The 20243-nt window shown below is 39.7% G+C and overlaps 3 protein-coding genes across 6 annotated transcripts; 1 reads left to right on the forward strand and 2 right to left on the reverse strand.

Moving 5' to 3' along the window:
* Positions 1-67: 67 nt before the first annotated feature.
* Positions 68-7897, reverse strand: asb5a (ankyrin repeat and SOCS box containing 5a; the record flags this gene model as incomplete). 2 transcript variants are annotated; one of them, XM_079667633.1, is made up of 8 exons in its annotated part: positions 68-654; positions 1057-1248; positions 1910-2044; positions 2423-2573; positions 2815-2922; positions 3955-4034; positions 5743-6000; positions 7762-7897. In XM_079667633.1, the coding sequence occupies 7 exons, from the start codon at positions 5942-5944 to the stop codon at positions 527-529; spliced, it is 996 nt and encodes a 331-aa protein (XP_079523759.1). In that variant the 3' UTR covers positions 68-526. The 2 variants fall into 2 exon arrangements, with proteins under 2 accessions (XP_079523759.1, XP_079523760.1); XM_079667634.1 differs by lacking the exon at positions 7762-7897 and having other exon boundaries at positions 1057-1200; positions 5743-5944.
* ctso (cathepsin O) lies at positions 6805-13942 on the forward strand. 3 transcript variants are annotated; one of them, XM_079667631.1, is made up of 8 exons: positions 6805-7007; positions 7738-7843; positions 8019-8143; positions 9758-9925; positions 10299-10420; positions 12069-12232; positions 13323-13415; positions 13549-13942. In XM_079667631.1, exons 1-8 carry the CDS (start codon positions 6813-6815, stop codon positions 13581-13583), a joined length of 1008 nt encoding a protein of 335 aa, XP_079523757.1. In that variant the 5' UTR covers positions 6805-6812; the 3' UTR covers positions 13584-13942. The 3 variants fall into 3 exon arrangements, with proteins under 3 accessions (XP_079523757.1, XP_079523758.1, XP_079523756.1); XM_079667632.1 differs by lacking the exon at positions 13323-13415; XM_079667630.1 differs by lacking the exons at positions 13323-13415; positions 13549-13942 and having other exon boundaries at positions 12069-13312.
* On the reverse strand, positions 13868-20132 carry tdo2a (tryptophan 2,3-dioxygenase a). Its single transcript, XM_079667629.1, has 12 exons — positions 19976-20132; positions 19740-19845; positions 19527-19617; positions 19086-19156; positions 18470-18597; positions 18159-18345; positions 16824-16931; positions 16617-16728; positions 16358-16415; positions 15997-16076; positions 15555-15645; positions 13868-15249 (listed from the first exon to the last, which is right to left on the reverse strand). Exons 1-12 carry the CDS (start codon positions 20008-20010, stop codon positions 15096-15098), a joined length of 1221 nt encoding a protein of 406 aa, XP_079523755.1. The 5' UTR covers positions 20011-20132; the 3' UTR covers positions 13868-15095.
* Positions 20133-20243: the final 111 nt, after the last annotated feature.

Genomic DNA, 20243 nt, shown 5'->3' on the forward strand with positions numbered 1-20243 from the left:
CAAAATGTTTGCATTATTAATTCTCCCACACTGCCCCTGTAAGTCAAACCGCATTAACAACACAGACTAAAATACATAATTTATTTAGGAATGCACCAGGTTTCAGAAATCTGAATCTGTAATCTTCTAGTAGTGTGCAATGCATTATATCTCAAATGCCTACCTATGAATACTCACTCACATACATTATGTCTTTATCCGACATCATATTCATGTAAAGTTTCAAAAGTGCATCACTCCCTGGTAGCTATTGCAACTATTAGGGCATCTTCACGGCAGACCTACATGAGAAATAATACCTTTTAACCATAATATATCCAGAGAAGGTTAAGCCACGGACTCGTTTAACCCCCTGCTTTACATTGATCCAGTTCCACAAGCACATATGCAGGCTAGCTCGACACAGCGTGGTACTGCTAGATACTCAGTGACCAATCAACTGCTAGCTAAAATTAAAGGTATAGGGAGAGTGAATATGCACTCAATGACAAAGGCTCTTTTCAGCAAGTCCCATTTTGACTGCCTGTCATTTGTACTGCAGGTAGTTCCTGAGTCTATAAGGCAGGGGAAGGTTGGAGAGAAGATGGAGTCTGTCACAACCCACGCAGTCCCTGATGCACAGACGACACATCTGGCCCAGCAGTCGAGGCGTAGCTATTCAAAAGGAGACAATGAAGCATTTATATTAGATTGTCCTAACAATTCCAAAAGAATCCTGAAAGAAAATAATCAACCCTATTATGCTATCCTGGGTTTTCCCTTTCCTGTAGTGTGTTATATAGGTTTGTGTGCATGTAAATGGTTTGCAAAGCCTGAAATCCCTAAGATCACACCAGAGGGAGTTTCTCTCCCTCTAAAGTACTTTTTGAACGTTTTACAATTGTCACAGTAGAAGCCGGAATACAAATACAATCCTGACAATGAACACAATATGGCCCTTTTAAGTTGGCATTTCAGCATTGTAATGCGTCGAGATAAAAAAAATAAAAATAAACAAATAGGCAAACTATATGTTAACATAGGTGTGTAGTTGTATACAAAAAAGAGTGATTGTACCTTCGTATATCAGTAGGAATCCCTCTGTTAGACTGCTGGGCGGAGCCACGTCTACTGGCCTCTGACAATCTGAGTTCCTGGCATTAATGTCTGCACCAAACTCCAGCAGCAGCTTCACCACAGCTGTGCAGTCTTTTTCTGCAGCTGCATGTAAGGGGGAATCCAGGTATTTGCCTTTCTGTACACTTGCACCTGTGTGTAAGACAACTTGATTATCCATGCTAGACACATTTGAGATGGAAAAGCTTCAACGTCAAACACGCCCGCTGTTTCAAAATCAAAATATGTTGTTCATTGTAACCCAGAAATACTTTTGTGATTATTTTCTATTCTTATGTAATATAACTGCTTTCCCCTGTTGCCCTCTACCTATCAATTCCAACATGTCCCAGAGCATTACTTTCAAACAGCCCTGTGAGAATGTATGTGCCTTTTTTTTTGTATTCAATCAAAGGTAGCCATCAGTACTGGCAGGCAAATACATTGAAAATGTGAGAAGTCAGCTGTAGGCTGCATGTGACTGAAATGCCTTCTCTCTATTCATATTGCAACGTATAATATGTTTCTATTAGTGAAAAATATAAATACAAATTAGTGTATAATTTCTCAAAACAATTTTTTTTGTATTCAAATAAAACATTTCCCGCTGGTGCCTTGATGATTTCCATTCTGTAACTTACAACCAAAAAGCTGTTTTTGAGTTTCATGGTCTAAATGCTTTTATAGAGGTTTTTAAAATCCAGTGCACATGCGTGTGTTTATTTCCTTTTTGAGCAGGATAAATGTGCTTGTGTGAGAATCTCCATACAGGACATCTGCATATGCAAAGATCCACAGAGAGCTGCGAGCTGACCTTCCCTCAGGAGTTTCCTGGCACACTCCAGCTCTTGGCAGACGCAGGCCGTATAGAGCGCTGTGCCCAGGTGAGGAATGTGCATGTCCACATCTGCCCCCCAAGTCACCAGAGCCTCAACACAGCCGTAATGCCCTGGAAGTAATGGAGCATGAGGACAGTAATCAGTAAGTGACAATGCAAGATCATTCTAGCTGTCTGCTCGGGTCATGTTGGGATTTATTCTAAAGCTTTTTTTCACAGTGCAGGTTGTGACAAAGTGCTTTAGAGCACAGCAAAGGACACAAAGCAGGTTGAAAGTCAGGATAAGCTGTGATGAGTAGAAATTAATCGTATTTTGGTACGACAGATAAATCCAATATTAGTTAATTGCGTAAATGTATTGCCTTAAACCTGAACTTCTGACAGCAGAACAACTGTTTAGATATACACTATATTTAAAAAGTCAATAAAAAAACGACCCGATATACTGTATTAGTTAATGCATTCTGTCGTACATGTAATGCAACAAACCTTTGCTTGTAGCCTCGTGGATTGGCGATGGATTGTATATAAGGTTCTGGGGTTTTGCTCCATTTTGCAGAAGAATTTCAGTGCATGCCACACTGCCCACTGAACAGGCATTGAACAGCGGTGTGACTCCATCAATTGTAGAAGCATTGACCTGTAAACACATGTTTTTAAATGGTTATATTTAGACCTTGTTTAACGTCGCCAGTTGACTAATAGCAACAGCCTGGGGGAAGAGTTGAAGGGGAACAACAACTTAATAGCTCTACCGGGACTGTAGAAGAAGAGCAGCGTTGCTCATTGGTTGGGCCTACTTCTCCTCAGATTTTCTCAGCCATAGAAATGACATTTGACCTGTGAAGCATAGCTACATTAAAGGACAGTGCTTGACTTACATTTGCCCCTGCTTCAACAAGAGCTCTTGCACAAGCGCCATGGTCTCCAACACAGGCCTCGTGAAGGGGTGTCACATGGTCTATAGTCAGAGCATTCACATTGTGACCCTGGGAAACAGAAATGTATTGTCACATGGAGCATTAAGCAATACTTGACCTTTGTTAACCTCTATTGATGAACACCAGGAATTACAAGAACATCTATAAAGCTTATCTTCTTTTCTCAATGCAGACCCATCCTCCTCAGTTATGGCTGACAGTAATTGACAAACTATGCTGTACAGTCACATTCGAACAATGGAGATTAATACGCTTGCTAATTAAGGTCGGAGCCAATAGAAGGGCTAAATAAATTACCATGCAGAATACTGTAATGATATCAATGTTTTGTCATGGGCTTGTCTGAGTTAAGACCAAGGCATTGTTGGCTTTGTAGCTGAAATGGCTCACTACTCAGTCTGTGAGTGGGAAAGGACATTCTCCACGTCTCCCATGTATCTGTTATTCCATTAGCAAGTGATGCTACTGTATTGTTATGTAAAACTGTTATTATGGTAGTTATGTGATGTATTAACTATAAAAACATGTTTTAACTATGTATGTTCTAGGATTGGAAAGTCGTGGTAATTAAATGCTTCCACCAGCTTTTCACCTAATACAAGATTTAGTATTTATGATACAGATGTTGACTGTCTACATACCAAGTTTTGCAGAGACTTGCCTATTATAACTAACAACCTGAGCAACCAATATTGCCACATAATATCAATCTAGTGTGATCTTACAAAATCATGTAGATATGGTTCTACAATGTTGTTCCACTTAAAAGAGAGATGTATTCTTAGCCGTAACTTGATTAGGAATGCCAACATTTTGCGATGAGAACAAAAAGAGATGGACATATTTCATAGATACATCTGTGTTTTTCAGGTTCCAATTACATAATTACATGTATCCCTGATAACCCTAGATGCTCCTTACTTTCATCCAAACTCCTTTTTTCTTCAACATCTAAAATAGGAGTCTACAAAGACACTGATTCACATTTAATTGCACAAGGGACAGTTACACCACACCCCCACATGTACAAGGGGGGACGGACGGACACATAACTCTCCCAGGGGACTTTGTTCTGTTCACCTGTAAAATGAGATTCCTCAGAGCCAGGAGGCGGCCCTGACTCGCAGCATCGTGGAGGGGGGAGCGGTCCACCCAGGATACTGCAGCGAGAATAACAATTCACTTCTGTACATTTACGTGCATTATTGTTGATGCATTTATCCAGAGCAATTTACAATAATTGCAGCAGAACAAAAATATAATTATAGGTTAGAAACAGCACAAGTACATATTAGTCAGAAGCTCTTAATTGCACTGCACACACACATATTCTTTGCTTCCCTGGTGTGATAATGAAAGCGAGAAATGGTACATACAGTATGTTATAGTTTGGCGCTTGCAGATTTGGTTATGCTTTGTTATGTTAAATGAATATAATAGATATACAAAATGTACATAATGTGCCAGTGCAAACTATTTGTATTTAATGTCCACATCTTGCTTTACTTACCCTGATATTTCTGTCTTATTGAATCAGTTTTTTTCCAAATAAATTATAATATTATAAACGTTATTTTAATGAAATTAGATCTGCGTAATGAAATCCCAACCCCAAATCTAAATGTATTAATTCTCCATTATCTTTATATGTTAATGAGCGTCATATTGTACCCTTCATTTCCAAGGAGTTAATGCAAGGGGCAGCATGAATTATGTGACTGATGAGCCTTTCATATTCCTAATGCAGTAAACTCAGCACATTAACACTCCAATCACACAAGACATTAATATAAACATGAGAAATTGGCGGTGGCCATTTGGTGTAATTTGTGCACACAAAAATCTCATTAGCCCACTTGAGCCTTTGTCCAGAATAACAGCCGATGCTTTCTCCACATTACCGACCTTCCTCAATTGTAATAATGTATAGATAATGATCGGCTTAATGTTCTCTAATAAACTCAAGCTCTTTTATTCATGAGCTCTGTTTTCCTTGAGTGACATTAATTTGAAATATCAGTATAAAAGACCCAGCTAAAGACATCAAACAGATTTCTTATAATAAGGAAGACCATATCTACAGAACCGTGACTAACACCCTAAGCTAAGCTAATTAGTATTCCATGGAGTAGGTCCACTTTAAATTAAACATCGTCTTGTGTGATAGATAAAGATTATGTTGTCGTTGTGTCCTTCTCCCTTCAAAATGTGCCTTGGAAGTGTCTGTCTCTGAGAGTGTGGAGTGTTGTTTTGGTTGCTGTCTGAGTCGAAAGGGTTGCACTGCATAGCTGGGAATGGAAACTAGGGCAGGATGGGGGTGGGGGGGGTATCATGACTATGTTCTATTAATACATTAGGGAAAAAGTGCTGCCAGCCAACAGTGTCTCCGTTTAATATTGAATGTACTGCTCAGGATTCATAAGTAGCTATTAAGCTGATGAAAGAAAAGTAGGCTTTCGTCCATATCTACAGTTTGTATTAATGTGAATGTAATTAATGGCTCTTATACTCATTGGATTAGCAATGCAGCCTTCATATCTCATTTGAAAACATGGAAACTGTGTGTGTGTGTGTGTGTGTGTGTGTGTGTGTGTGTGTGTGTGTGTGTGTGTGTGTGTGTGTGTGTGTGTGTGTGTGTGTGTGTGTGAGAGTGTGTGTGTGTGTGTGTGTGTGTGTGTGTGTGTGTGTGGATTTGTGTGGCAATGTGTCAGCTAAGATTATAGTATATTGATATTAAAGGAAACAATGTTAAATTCTACCATTGATCTAAGGTCCAGTATGTTGCTTGGTGTACAATGTAAACACAGTTGTATTGTATACACAGATATGCATGCTTAAACAACCCCTTAAGGTTGTTGGAGTACTCACTGTGTCGTCCATATTCATAGAACTCAGCTGATATCCTGGCAGCCTCTTTACGGTTCCCACGGACAATGTAGAAGTATGTCAGCAAGTTAAGAGACACCTTAATGAAGAGCTTAAAGCAGAACAGTGCCAAGATGCTGAGGTAAACATTGGACAACCGGGCCGCGAAGGAGTTGTTTACAAGTTCCTCTGTTGGTACTGACATTTCCTTCGACACGCAACAGAGGCGCTTTGGTTATGAGTATGCAGGATCAGATGCCACTGTAAAAAGCACAAGAGTAGACTACCTTTCTCCCAGGGAACTGACTGGTTGCCTGGTACAGACTGCAGTAGTTGCTCTCAGGCACAGTAGCAGCTGCAGGGCTTCTTTTTTTTTTTTTAAGTGTACAGTGTGTGTGTTCACAAGTTATACACATTCAATTTTACTCACTGTGGTACCTGTTCCTGAAGTAAGAGTGATCGTTTTTGTGCATACATTTGAACTCATTATGGTTATTCAATTCTGGATTACATTGTTTTAACATATCCACAGTCATTTCAAATTGTAAAATTCTAAGAAATCAGGACAAATTGGACAAAACAATAATTAAAATGATGTTTGCATATCTTTATACTCATGATAGTAAGTAATAATAGATACATGAGATAAAAATAGATTAAATAAATTTAGACTGCAAATTTATAAATTATTTTCAACATTATTCTGAAACTAAAACACCATGTGGCATTAGTCAGATAATGAGGGCCTAATTTCTGCATAATGTTATACGCCTTTTTTAAATATATATTTTTGATAACTAAAGTAAAAAAAAGTCGTTTACAGATCTCCAATTGGATACCTGGTATCATCTCATTGTATTATGTATTAATGTATGTATTTATTTGAACACTATTAAATTATTTGAGTGCCTCCTTCCTTTGACTGGTGTTTACTTTCTGTTTAAGCGCCTATCGATCGCTGCGCATGCGCTGTAGCTTTACCTCACTGTTTCCGTCAACATCACTTTTGTGTTTACTTCCCTTTGAAACCTGTTTGAAACCCTCAATGTTTTCAACCGATATTTCTTGTTCAAATGAGGGGCGGACATCCATATCTGTTTGTAGTAGTGACCGTTTCCACTCTCCTCTTTCCGCTGTGTGTGAGCTCGGGTGAAACGGAGAATACATTTAATGTCTCTGCAGAAGATTTCGACTCGTTCACAGAGAAGTTTCACAGCTTTTATAAAGTCAACCGCGAGGAGTTTAAAAGTCGTCATCTTAATGTCCAGGTAAGCGATAAGAACCAAAGGGAAACACAGAGGTACAGCAATGAGAAACTCGTGTTTCTCATCACCATACACACGCTTCAACTGTCGTCTTTAAACAAACTGCTGCACACGTCACTACAGGCACACCCACTAAATTAAGGAATTGTATTTAATGTGTTTTTGTGTCCAATCAATTATCTGAAATATTTACAAATGGTGTTTTGATTGTAGATTAATATGCAAAGAGCCATGTTATTACAAGCATTGAGAGGCAATACCTAAACGTCCTGCAATTGAAAAATGCATTTACATACTGAAAAACAAAAAAAGTAACAAATACAAGTGTAAATTAATAAGCAGTAAAACACCCTTGCATAATTCAAAACGTTACTGTCTGTCTGGTATGACAGTTTATGGTTGCTATTGTGGGTAATATTAAGTTATTCGTGTCTAAGAGACATTCCTGAGTCAGTTCATTAGCTTTATGACTCAAGGACATTCGTGGCCACTGTTGTTCAAATGTTACATAGTTGGAAATGAAAATACTGAAGGAAAATAAAATGACAATACTTGAATAAATGTTAGTGATTAGATACTTAGATGTAAATAGCTTGTGGGATTTATTTCAGACTCACTCATGTTGTGTTATCAAGAATAGAACAAAAAAATACAATTATTATCGAGTTACCTTGATTGTTATGATCCTTCAGTTAATTTACTCACCCTTAATCTGTCATGTGTGTTATTGCAGAACTCAACAAAGCGTCATGCATACCTGAACTCATTCTCCACAGTACCACAGTCTGCAGAATATGGCATTAACCGGTTCTCCGACTTTTCTCAGAAGGAATTCAGAGGTAGGCTGAAGTGTTGTCACATATCAAAAAATGAAATGTATTTGGTTATTTTGTATCTATCCTGAGGATTTGGATTACTGAGCATCTCACCCTTGTGGACGACTTGGCTGAATCTGCACAGTCATTGTTTATATGTTATCCAGGATAGACTTTGACCTGTATCTGTTATCCACAGATCTCTTCCTGCGAGCACATGCTGACAGAGCGCCTCTCTTCTCTGGACTGAAGACAGAAGGACTCCCTGCCAAATTTGACTGGAGGGACAAAGCGGTGGTGGCCCCGGTCCAGAACCAAGAAGCAGTAAGGTTTACACAGAAAGATGATAGATATACTGGATACTAGGAGGCTAGTGTAGCTACAGAGACACCGTTGGGTTACTTCCAAACTAATAAGCGACACTTATTAACACAAATATCAATTAAACAACGTGAAACAAGTGAGTTCAATTCTTCACATCACACAGTATGAACGGCTTTCAACATCGTTGTGAAATAAGACCATCTTGGACGTGGACACCTGAAAGATTCGAAGTTAGCACAAAAATGCATTCCCAAGATGCATTGAAATAACATTTTTACTATCAAAGTGAGCAAGGACATACTTCGGAGCAGTGACGGACATACTTCTGAGCAGTGAAGGACAAACATTGAGTACCACTAAGCAAACTACATATTTGAGTGGAAGGCGCTTTAATATCGGTCAAAGGACAAACTAGGCACTTAGATGTGACTATTATAAAGATGGAGCTGTTGCGTGTCCTCAGTGAAGGGTCACACGTTGTGCTCTTTTTGTCCTTTATCTCTTCAGTCAGTCAACTTGCCGGCGGGTATGATATTTTCACCGTGAGACCGTTGCCCTGAGGGAAAGACATACCCCATAGAGCAAACCTCCTACACCATAATATATTTAGTTCTCTTGAATCCAGGTAAGGCGTATCCCTCCAGGGAGAGTGTGTACAGTACATGACCAAACTCCGCTAACAATCTGCTCTGCTGCACTTTTTCTGTGCAGACTTTCTATTTATTTGCTCTGGTTCTCTGGTCTATTAAAAAATGCCTGAGATGAGTTTCTACCACACATATATTGACAGACAGAAAATAAAATGCAGTACCACCACGCACAAACACACAACATATCAAGCCGCTAACATCCCACAAATTGTTTTCCTAAATTCACTTTCCCCTTATCTTGATTCCACTTTTATGACTCAAGTGCAATTCATCGCTTTCAAGGAGAGCGCAGTGGGCCCCTACTATTTTGTATACTTGGCGCATACTTATCTCCAAGCAATATTGACTGATTTTGGTTTCAGTATTGATTTTAAAGCCATGGAACCATAGTGAGCAACACGATATTGGATTTTTACACCGAGAGCTCAGGTTTTCATCACATTTAGGGGCATTTATGCTGAACTGAGCAGAGTTTGATGCGCTTTAGAAAATGAGATTGCCTGGCAAATGTAATACAGGGAAATATGCAGTCCCTTACACAATGAAACACTGTATTTCTTCTCTATACCATAAGTGGATTGTGGAAAGCAGTGTAATCTGCATTCAACCTGTAGTATTAGGGCAACTTTTGCCATCAAATATGTGAACACCTGAGCTGTTTCTGCCAGTAGAGGGCAGCAGAAAACCAACTCACACGTCTTCTAACCTCATCACACTCACTGTAGAAGCCTGTCTCTATTTGATTCCGAATGCAATCTCATTTACTGTTATAATTGGGAACAAATCTTCCTAAATGAGTCAGTGATAGACACTAACCAAGACACAGAGAGACACCGACATCTCTGTTAACGGAAGCAAAATGACATTTGTATGGGGATAATAAGATATGATGAATCTTTGGAGTGTCGTTCCTTAAACTTCCTTTTAGTTGTAGTTCCTCATTCCTTTAAACGTCCCTCTGCAGTGTGGGAGTTGTTGGGCCTTCAGTGTGGTCGGTGCCGTACAATCGGTCCACGCCATAGGAGGCTCTCAGCTGCAGCAGCTCAGTGTGCAGCAGGTTCTCGACTGCTCCTTCAGAAATAAAGGATGCAATGGAGGATCCACATATCAGGCCCTGGATTGGTTGAAGCAGGTATGTTGATATTTTTCAATCATCAAAGACCTTAAACATATATTCATGGATTCAACCGGTTGCTTCAAAAGTCGTTTACAGTACAGTCAGTACAAAGCTAGGAAGAAAATCCTGCAATACTTCACATAGACAAGATAAAAGTGAATTCATAGAAATGCAAACCTGCGGGAAGGTATTTCCATTTAGCTTGAGAAAAAATCAGGTAATACTGTCATGTATTTTAATTAGAGAGATATGTAGAGGCAGTACGCAAAATAAGATTGCTGTCTCTAGTCAGACATAAATTAGAAAACTGCCTGGATCTTTCCACAAACAAGATAAATGGATACTTTGCATTCTGATACACACTCACTGAGATACACTTTCTTTCTAGACCCGAGTGAAGTTGGTGCCTCAGTCAGAGTATCCCTACAAGGCCGAGACAGGCATCTGCCATTTCTTCTCTCAGTCACATGGCGGTGTTTCTGTGAAGAACTTCACTGCACATGACTTCAGGTAAAAGACTCTCCAAGTCATCAACAAGCTATCAAGGCTACAAATCAAAAGCGCTTTTCAGAAAAAAAATCACATTGATTTTTAATTTTTTGAAGTACCAAGGACAGAGGGGAGGGGAGGGGAGGGGAGGGGGGTTGGTCGTGCGCGATTACAGACCATAATGTTTACTGCGTCAACACAGGCGTGCAGTACTCAGTAGCACAAAGGTGCTCAACTGGCCATAATGACTACACCAGAGTTACCTTGAGTAAATCAGATGTTCTTTATTTAATATTGAACAGGATCGTGACTCATTCTCATTCATCTACAGTGCGTGTTATCCGGTTCTATTTCCATGATGAAAGAGTCAGAGTCCTCTGTCAAAGTGGATTCAAGTTTGAATTTGTATTAAACAGAGTTTTCAAGGCTGTAACATTTGCCAACTTTATAAATCATTCTTTTTTAATTCATTCATATCCTTACATACATACTGTTGGATGTAGCTTTTCATTTCAAAGATTTGGAGAGGTGATACATTTTTAATGTTTCTAAGACAGAACCTAAAAGCAGGGCAAAGGAAGATACACTTGTTTTCAAACCGAGTTAATGTCATGCTTCTACTAAAAGACCTCTTTATTTTAAGAATGATCTTTTTCCCTTATGAAAGTGTGCTTTTGACCTGTCCTCTTCTTCAGAAAGAGTGCTGGGTCATTGAGTGCATCGAGACTCAGGGGTCATGGCGGTGTCTTAATCTTCTAGTTAGGGGGCTCATAAGCCAGAGCTTTACTGCTGCACAGCAAAAGAAAAACAGGATCATAAAGTTTCAACCTCCCCAGAAATATAAGTGTATAATAGCTTTGTTATTACTGCTCCAAGAAGGTTATATATTCAGCTTTCCAGTTTGTCACCAGAATCACCAAAAGATTACTGGCTTGATTGTTATGAAACTAGTTAGCAGACTGTAGCATTGCCCAAGGACAAACCCATTTAAACATTGCAGCAGATTCACATCATAGGGCGGACACACACTTTATATTTCATTTGGGAAATGGCCTTGGCGGAGACTCTCCAGGTGCCCTTCTAGTTCATTACAGTGTTGGCACAGACCTAGACTTCATGCCCCTCATGTCATGGACCTGGCAGAGGAGGGCATGGCAGATATCCCTGGTGGGAATCATCTGCTGGAATGACAAGATGGGGCGTCAGAGTGTGCCTGCATATGTGCAACAGAGATAATGAGCAAAATAAAAAATGTTATGAATAATAATGGGAGAGAGGTTAGATGCTGATCCTGAGAAAATTGAAGAAAAAATAGACCCTGTTAAATATAAGTAAAACTGGAAAAACTGTCCTGCAATTAAATACAAATAAATAAATGTAAGCCTTGATATGAATTCACCAGCACGGTATGCATAGCTTGAAGTGAATATATGTGCTCTTTCTTTGTTGTTCCGTGGTTTGAATCTTTATGGTTTTGGCACTTATTCTAAGACGCTTTGGATAAAAGAGTCAGCTCTAAATGTAAATGTAAAGTAATAACCTCCATACAGTATCCTGATCAATTCTGACTCAACAGTATGGTTCATGATATGACGATGACACAAGCAAGTGTAATCCCAGGGCCAGTCTTCCGCCCCCAGAGTAAACGTTTTCCATTACTCCTCCTCAGTGGTCAGGAGGAGGCGATGATGGGTCAGCTGGTGGAGCGGGGGCCCTTGGCTGTGGTCGTGGATGCTGTCAGTTGGCAGGACTACCTGGGTGGAGTCATCCAACACCACTGCTCCAGCCAGCACTCTAACCATGCTGTCCTGCTGGTTGGATACAACACTATTGGTACAATCTGTCACTGCACTGGCATGAGAAATTCATTGTTATTCAAGAAAGAGAGCCAGGGTGTTGTATTTTACTGGAGCTGGATTCACACTTTTAGGTCATGGAGTTTTTTTTTTGCAATCCCCAGGGCCTGAGAAGGTAATTTAAATCTGCACTAGGCAAGGTTTTTTAGGTAAAAATATGTTGCTCTTAATAATATATTGCGGCTCCAGAGTAGACTCTCTCATCCTCCCTGATTAAATCCTATAACAAGATGAGAATATTTAGCAAGCAGCTGTTTAGTTTATTACACAGGTCCTAAATGATACATTTATTATATCAAGTGCATGTTTCCACTTCAAATTAAGCTTTATTTTGTTAATTTAGGGACTGCCTCACTCTTACTTTGTACTTTGGTAGAAGGCATCAGCACACAATTCTAAAATACACTGGAAATAAGTAGAACTGCTTTGTGAAGATGTCATTATGTAAAGCAAATGGTGACATATTTATGTAACTTTAAGAGCCAATAGGAATTGAAAGCAGGTTGTCAAACTTTGACATTCAAGCCGTATTTACAGTGTGTGGATTTGAAATGATTTCACCTTTAGTATTTGCCCCTTCGGTACAATTTGGGCCAAGTTGATCAATGAGTAGCTGGGTTGGCAAACATGAACTCTTGTGTGCACTTCTTCATATTGCGTTAGACTTCTCAGTATACACGTTCTGATTAATCAGATAGGTACCCCTTAACTGTGTCCCAAGATCAGAACGTTTCTAAAAGTTCCATTTTGAAGATACAAGGTATCAGCAGAACATTATCAAAGCTACCTCTCTCTTTCATTCTTGACATAGTTCACACACATCAGTATTGTATAATCCCTAACATGAATTATTTCACACACACATACTTGTGTTTTGTGGGCATTACACAAGGATATGGGGTGATTATGTAACAGTCTAAAGTGGTTGCCACACACACACACACACACACACACACACACACACACACACACACACACACACACACACACACACACACACACACACACCCCGAGTGCTACTTTCTCTGTAAATAATTCAATCTTGAAATGCATGTTGTCTGTCCAAGGGGATGTTCCACACTGGATTGTACAAAACTCCTGGGGAACCGCATGGGGGAACGAGGGTTATGTGTATATAAAAATTGGTGGAAACGTTTGTGGTAGGTATTATCTTTGACTCCTGTCATTTCCAGTTTATATCTTCTTTTAGTTTGGTCTCTATCTGTGTGTTGCTGTGACAACTCCCCCCCCCCCCCCCTCAGGGATTAATACCCCATCCTTCTGTCTTCCCAGGTATTGCAGATTCTGTGGCAGCAGTTTTCCTGTGATAAGTGTGTGTGTGTGTGTGTGTGTGTGTGTGTGTGTGTGTGTGTGTGTGTGTGTGTGTGTGTGTGTGTGTGTGTGTGTGTGTGTGTGTGTGTGTGTGTGTGTGTGTGTGTGTGTGTGTGTGTGTGTGTGTGTGTGTGTGTGTGTGTGTGTGTGTGTGTGTGTGTGTGTGTGTGTGTGTGTGTGTGTGTGTGTGTGTGTGTGTGTGTGTGTGTGAGAGAGAGAGACTGCTTGTGTGTCTTTTCTTATGCCAAAATAAATACAATCATCTTTTTCCCTTCAAGTGTCACTTTAAATAATGTTTTTTATTAATATATCACCATGTTACATTTCTTAAACAAAATAAATCACTTTATGCAGATACATTTGTAATCATTCATGCACAACAAACACACTGCACATCTATAATAATAAGTATACAAAAATGCATCTTATTAAATACATAAGGTAGATACACGTTTTACACAGTGATGTGGCTAACAGTCGATGTATACAGAGATCAATCCTTGCATAAATACGCAATTAAATTAATGAAATAGCATACTATACAAAACACATTATTACACAACTACACTATTAACATTATGTACACATTCTACAGTTCATTATTTATGCTCTGCAAATTGTCTTATAGGTGGTGATATTGACATTTTGTACGCAGCTTTATAATGATTGTATCTGCCCTAAAACATCCTAGTAGTCTGAATTGGCTTCCTGTCTGACACTTTCCCCGTGCTCACAGGAAACACCAGGGGTTTGTTGAACCAGAGTTTGATCACTGCTCTCACTGATCCATTTGCTTTCAGGTCAGTCACAATGGATTTACATAATTGTATTGAAAAACACATCTAAACACATTTTATCAAGGAGCCATCTGCTGTACTGTGTCACCGGTCAAGATTAGACATTGGACTAAAATAGTCTCATTTGGCCATTTTAATTATTCAGGGTCAGACACTGCGTCACAAGTCTCTGCCGTATGAACCTCAGCTTGATTTAACTAATGAACTAGAAATCTGCTGTTCTCTGTTAACAAAGCACATGTGGTGGGCTTTTAGTGGCTCCCTTAGATAAATAGACATTTCTCACCATGCTTAACCATTCAAATGAACACATTTAGTTATTTTCCATATTTACATGTCCCAATCTCATCACTTCCTAGATAGTAAACATACAACTCATCAAATGTTTCTCCCTAATAGACATTATGGTGGTTTAGATTGTCAACCATCTGACACGATCCCTCTATGTGCCATGTTTACCTTAAAAAAATGCAATTAAGATGCTCCAAAAATGCCATGTATTTTTGTTAATTGTGCGTGTTTCGAACCAAAACAGCACATGTTTTTGGGTGAAAACACAACCTTTTTTTCAGCGTATCGGCTTTTTGAGGTACATCACGCTGATCTCTTTGCACGCTTTGACGGCCCCCCTGTTCACCTGTCACTAAAATGTTCCAGCTGGGATCTCCTGTTTGAAAGCCAGTTAGAGTGAAAAAAAGGCTCTGGCGCCTCTTAGTCTGAGTCTTCACTGCTGCAGTAGGAGCTGTCGCAGCATTCGGCCATGTAGAGGAACTTGTGGATGTTGGGATTTAGCTTGGGCACCCAGTGGCGAGGCACCAGGAACGTTGCCAGATTGAACAGATCCACAAACACTTTGTAGCGGTCACTGAAGGGGGGGGAAAAAGTACTCAATATGAAACTCATGTACTCACAATATAACTGTGCATCTGTTACAAATTGTACTTTCTGAAGGACAAACGCTGAATGAAATCGCTGCCAACATTGAATGGATAGGGAACTTGACGTGGCTCCTATGAAATTAACTTTAAGTATAGTTTGTGCATGTCAGGAAGAAGTGGCCGTATGACAGGTTAATTAAGATAAGCACATAGTAGCAGTATCCTGCCCTTACCTAAATGAACTCTGAAGTGTGAAAGTGTTCAATCTGTAGGAGGAAGTGTAATAGCATACCTGACAGTGGATCTGAGGTAGTGGTATCCAGACGAGCCCCCTGTGCCGGCTTTGCTGCCAATCATGCGATGCACCATGCAAACATGATTGTCTGTAAACACAAGACAGAAATATCCGCTGTGATATGAGCTATGTTCCGGGTCTGCATGTTTCATTTGAGCTGCAAATTGTTTAGACATAAGTGAGACAGCTGGGGAAAAAATGTATTTCTTGGGAAATGTGGGGCTGATAAGCAGGAGGAGATGATTTGATAGATGTCTGCCTCTGAGGTCCTGACCTAATACTGCTCTGTAAACCTCCTCTTATTCAAACTCTGCCCGAGGGCAATATTTGAACACATTGTTTATTTCTAGGTGGTGTCTGCTTTTTTTTTTCCCTTCCCATTTGTACTGTTTTCGTTCACTTGTGAGTTTGTGCTGACAAGGATGCAACAGTAACTCACATCTCCATTTTGTCATGAGGGTGTCAATGTCCATGAGGGACGTGAGCAGCTGGAAGGGAACCTGAAACCTCGGCTCTTCCCTGAGAGAAAGAAAACGGAAGATTTGTACTGTTTGCTCGATTTTATTTACAGTATGTACAATACCTTTTACAGACATCAAGTGGCACCTAGAGTAAGTACACCTAGAGTTAGTATGACCTGCTCACTACCCTTCGTGCAGTTAACTTATTTGACCAAACAGTTTTCCATTAATTACAACCACACATGACATATTGTTAACTCTTGGGTACTCCTAAGAGTCGTGTGGAATTGCTTCACTACCTAATACAAGGTGAAGGAATTGCTGTAAAAAAACAAATACCTGTAAAAGTAGATCATTAGGGCGCCTTGGAGAGCCTTGTAAGACAGCCGCCTCTCACCTTGTCAGCAAATACAAAAAGATACTTTTTCAGCAAATGTCCTTGTCTTTATGCAGTTTTGTGAGATAGAACCTTATAAACGTCACACAAAAACGATTTAGCATTCATACAAGTTTAAATAACTATACACAGATTTGTAAAGCAATGACAAAAAACATGACGTTATTAATAGGTCACATCAATGAAGTCACAAGTGCTCACCTTTGCTAAGCAGATGGTCGTGTCGCTTTTCATCAAACAGAGAAGTGAACAGCTCTTTCTGTTTGATCAGCTCAAGCATCATTTCCTCCTTGTCCTCAGAAACTTCCATTGCCTTAAAACAAAAGAAAGACACAGTCCCTGTCGGTCATCTTTGAATGACTCGTGGAGCAAAGAGAGTTTGTCCTGCAAACTGGAATCATCCCTTACCTCGATTTTTTCCTTCTCCTTGTTCAGCCCATCAAAGATATTGATTTCAAACCTTTCCCAGAAATTGAATCCATCCACCTCCAAGCCAGGAGTTCTCTCCAGCCACTCCTGAGAAGAACAGCCAAGGTTTTTATCACATTAATATCCTATATCCTGGTCTTTAGCACATTGGCTCATGCAGTGTTACAGAAAAAAATGTAGTTCAGTTTAAATAATGCCAAATCCTTTTAACCTATTCAATTCAGCATTCATATCTTATACTAAAATACCACCTAATTTTTTGAATTGCAATCTTATATTTTAGCACAATATGCACATTGTTTTTTACTTTAACTTCACATGTGTATATCAATATTTTAATTATATGTATTAATTTATTTTGGACATATACTTTAATTTAAAGATTTGTATTGTCTGTCGCATAACCCATTTTTTCCTGGGACTAATGAAGTATTTAGATTTGTATTCTGATTATAACTCTTGACTACAATACAACTCTGCTGAACGAACAGGTGTTTTGTAGTGATGGGAATTACGGCTCTTTGAACGGAGCCGAATCTTATGGCTCCTTTCCGAGAGCCGTTCAAAAGAGTCGTTTCTTTTTAATGGCGAGGGGTTAATGGGGCGAAGCCTGCGAGCTAGTTCAGGCAGTCGACTCGAGCACTTATGCTGCATTCATACGTAACGCCCCTTGCCACTCTACAACCAACCAAGCAGAGTCTCCTTAATATTCCGCTCTATTTAACCTGCCAGATATCTCTCTATGCTTTGCTTGCTGCTGCTATTGCTGCAGCTACTTCCACGTCGCTGCTGCTCGCCTGCCCCACCACCACCCCAGCTTCCACCTGTAGGCTCGGGGATTAGTTAATTGATCATCACTCATCGTGCTATGTATATCTGTGGAGTGATGATGCCCAAGCCTATAGTCGCCAAACTCAACTATATGCTGCTTCTAATAAACATGTTAAAGAAACACGTGAGTTGTCTGACTGAAATAGGTTCATCTGCAAAATAATCACCAGGATAATAATTGACTGTATTGCCAGAAATCTTCTTTTACTCACAGAAAATGTATAACTTCATACATCTCTTAGGCAGCCGAACTAGACTCAAGCAGCATGCGTTACGCCATCATCATCTACAGCTCATGTGCATTCAGGAAAGCAGGTTCCCGTAAAGGCGAGTGGAAGTATGGCAGGCAGTGAACCAACGATAAGAAGAACGGCTCTCACCAAGTACAACTCGGTTCCCTTCGTTTGTTCCAAAGAGCCGTTCAAAAGTATCGGATCGTTCGCGACCGTCACTTCACTCGTGTTTTGTGGTTGTGAGACGTACCTCCACCAGTTTTAGGAGTGTTGGCTCCTGTTCAGTGGCGAGCAGCATCTCACTCTCATGACCCTTGAAGTTGTCCCTGTAATGGCGTCTGTTGTATGGGACCCTCAGGTTGTCCGGGACCCCGATTTTGTTTTCCAAGATCCGAAACTGGAGGCTTTGGAATCCAGAGGCTGGAGCCAGGTATTCCCTGGGGACAGACGCAAATGCACAAGTAAGCAAACAACACAGACGGAGTGTATCATGAAGTAGTTCATATTATACATGTTTAAGAGCTTAAGTAGAAAAGGCACAGAAGTTATTTATAAGCTTACCTAAAGTCAAAGAAGTCCAAAGCTGTCATTGTCTCCAAAACTGAAAACTGGTCGACCAACAGTTTGAAGATCATCACAATCCTGTGGATGCGATTGTTGACTTTGAGCATGTTGCGTTCATCTCTGACCTGCAGCATTGGTCACATGTTGAAGGAAATACTGACTTTAGTAATGGTGGTAAACCTTGCAAGCACACATCATGACACAGGAAAAAAATCAATAAGATGTGTCTCCCCCAGAGAAAAATTTCAAAAACTGTTGCTCTTATTGTAATCTAGGACATCAGCCTGGGTGATGCACAACAATCCTTTTTCCCCCCTGATTTAACCAAACCAGAATGACTGAATAAAACAAAATGGTTCCTATTTAATGTGACTTCAGAGGAGATCTGACTGACACAGCTTTCTCCCCTGAGAGATTGATTGTTCTACTTTACATGATTTCACGTTTTGAGCAAGCACTTTTGAGCATTCTTCAACACTGACAGCTAACATATCAAATATCTGAGTTAAGCACAACATGTTTTTGATTCATGCTAATTTACCTCTTTTTCTATAAACAAGAACCCAACCACATTACATTTGTCAAATTATTTTTAGAAATAAATGTGACTTACACATCCAGTGGTAAAGATGTGTCGCACTGAATCCAGCTCCCACAAAATCTGTTTGAACCACAGTTCATAGGCTGGAATAAAAGACAAAAGTGTTAAGCGTCATAAACATTTAAAAATTCAAATAGCAGGGTAAACAGAGAAGTACGCAGTCAGGGAGAATTACACAACACACATTCAATTAAAAAAAAGATTCTCATAAATTCAACCTTATACACACAAACTGCTTCTTCAAATACATCCAAATGTATTTAGTGGGCATTTTCTCTCATTACAAACTTAAGATTTAAATATTGTCTTCTTTATTTTTACTCTAGTGATTTAAAACCTCATTATAAATACATGAAATTATCCCAACCAAAAAAGGCTAAATACAATTAAACGCAACTATTTTCTTGATGTGAAACAGTAGAAAATAGGCTTTTTTATCACTTGTTGTTTTACCTTGATGGGTGACAATGAAGAGGTGCTCATCATGGATCTTATTGCCCTTCAACTCACTCTGCAACACCTGGGCCGAGACTATTTTGTCGAGCTGAGAGTGGGAAATAAACACTTAACTTAAAAGCAAAACAATTTGAAAACAAATCCAATTCCAGTATCTTTTAAAAGACAAACACAAAGAGTGTGGCGTCTAATAGGTAATGTTTCCTATACCTGCAGGTACTCTCCGTAGATGATTCCTCCTTTGCTGGCCTTGTTAACCCCAGCCTGAGAGGCATCCTCTTCTTCCTCCGCTGTTGGAGGCTTGTTTTTGAATAACCTGCAGTGCAAAGAGAAAAGCGTTTGTTACTTGTTTTTCCCACCTGCAGGATCAGTAAAGAAGCGTGCATTTTATCGATAAGAAATCCTTTAGAGCGTTATTTTTAGTAGTGATGATAGTTACAACGTACAAATGCCTCTTCTCAAAGTACGGACATCCACTCATGACTTGTCCAAATCAGTTGCTGCAAAGATGTGTTCTTCTTCCTTGACTAATAGTTTCTACAATTGTTGTCAATGAAGTCCAGATTTATAAAGCCTCAGCTCATCCAATCACTCGTGAGGATAGATTGATCATCCGGCCCTGCCTCTGTTTGACCCAATGGAGCTGCTGTTTGCCTTGCACCAGAAAACACCTTCTGGACTTTGTGATACTTGTTAAAAAAAAAAAAAGAACAG

The sequence above is a fragment of the Notothenia rossii genome (genome assembly GCF_949606895.1).
Source record: "Notothenia rossii genome assembly, chromosome: 3".
NCBI lineage: Eukaryota > Metazoa > Chordata > Actinopteri > Perciformes > Nototheniidae > Notothenia > Notothenia rossii.

What these genes read in the sequence shown, in the direction of transcription:
- ctso (XM_079667630.1), top strand. Translation starts at nt 6,813, where the DNA reads ATGAGGGGCGGACATCCATATCTGTTTGTAGTAGTGACCGTTTCCACT. An exon ending in CGGTCCAGAACCAAGAAGCA is followed by an intron (nt 8,144 to 9,757) that starts GTAAGGTTTACA and finishes GTCCCTCTGCAG; the next exon opens with TGTGGGAGTTGTTGGGCCTT. An exon ending in CCCTGGATTGGTTGAAGCAG is followed by an intron (nt 9,926 to 10,298) that starts GTATGTTGATAT and finishes CTTTCTTTCTAG; the next exon opens with ACCCGAGTGAAGTTGGTGCC.
- tdo2a (XM_079667629.1), bottom strand. Translation starts at nt 20,010, where the DNA reads ATGAGTGGATGTCCGTACTTTGAGAAGAGGCATTT. An exon ending in CTTCATTGTCACCCATCAAG is followed by an intron (nt 19,157 to 19,526) that starts GTAAAACAACAA and finishes CTTTTATTCCAG; the next exon opens with CCTATGAACTGTGGTTCAAA. An exon ending in CTAATGATCTACTTTTACAG is followed by an intron (nt 16,077 to 16,357) that starts GTATTTGTTTTT and finishes TCTTTCTCTCAG; the next exon opens with GGAAGAGCCGAGGTTTCAGG.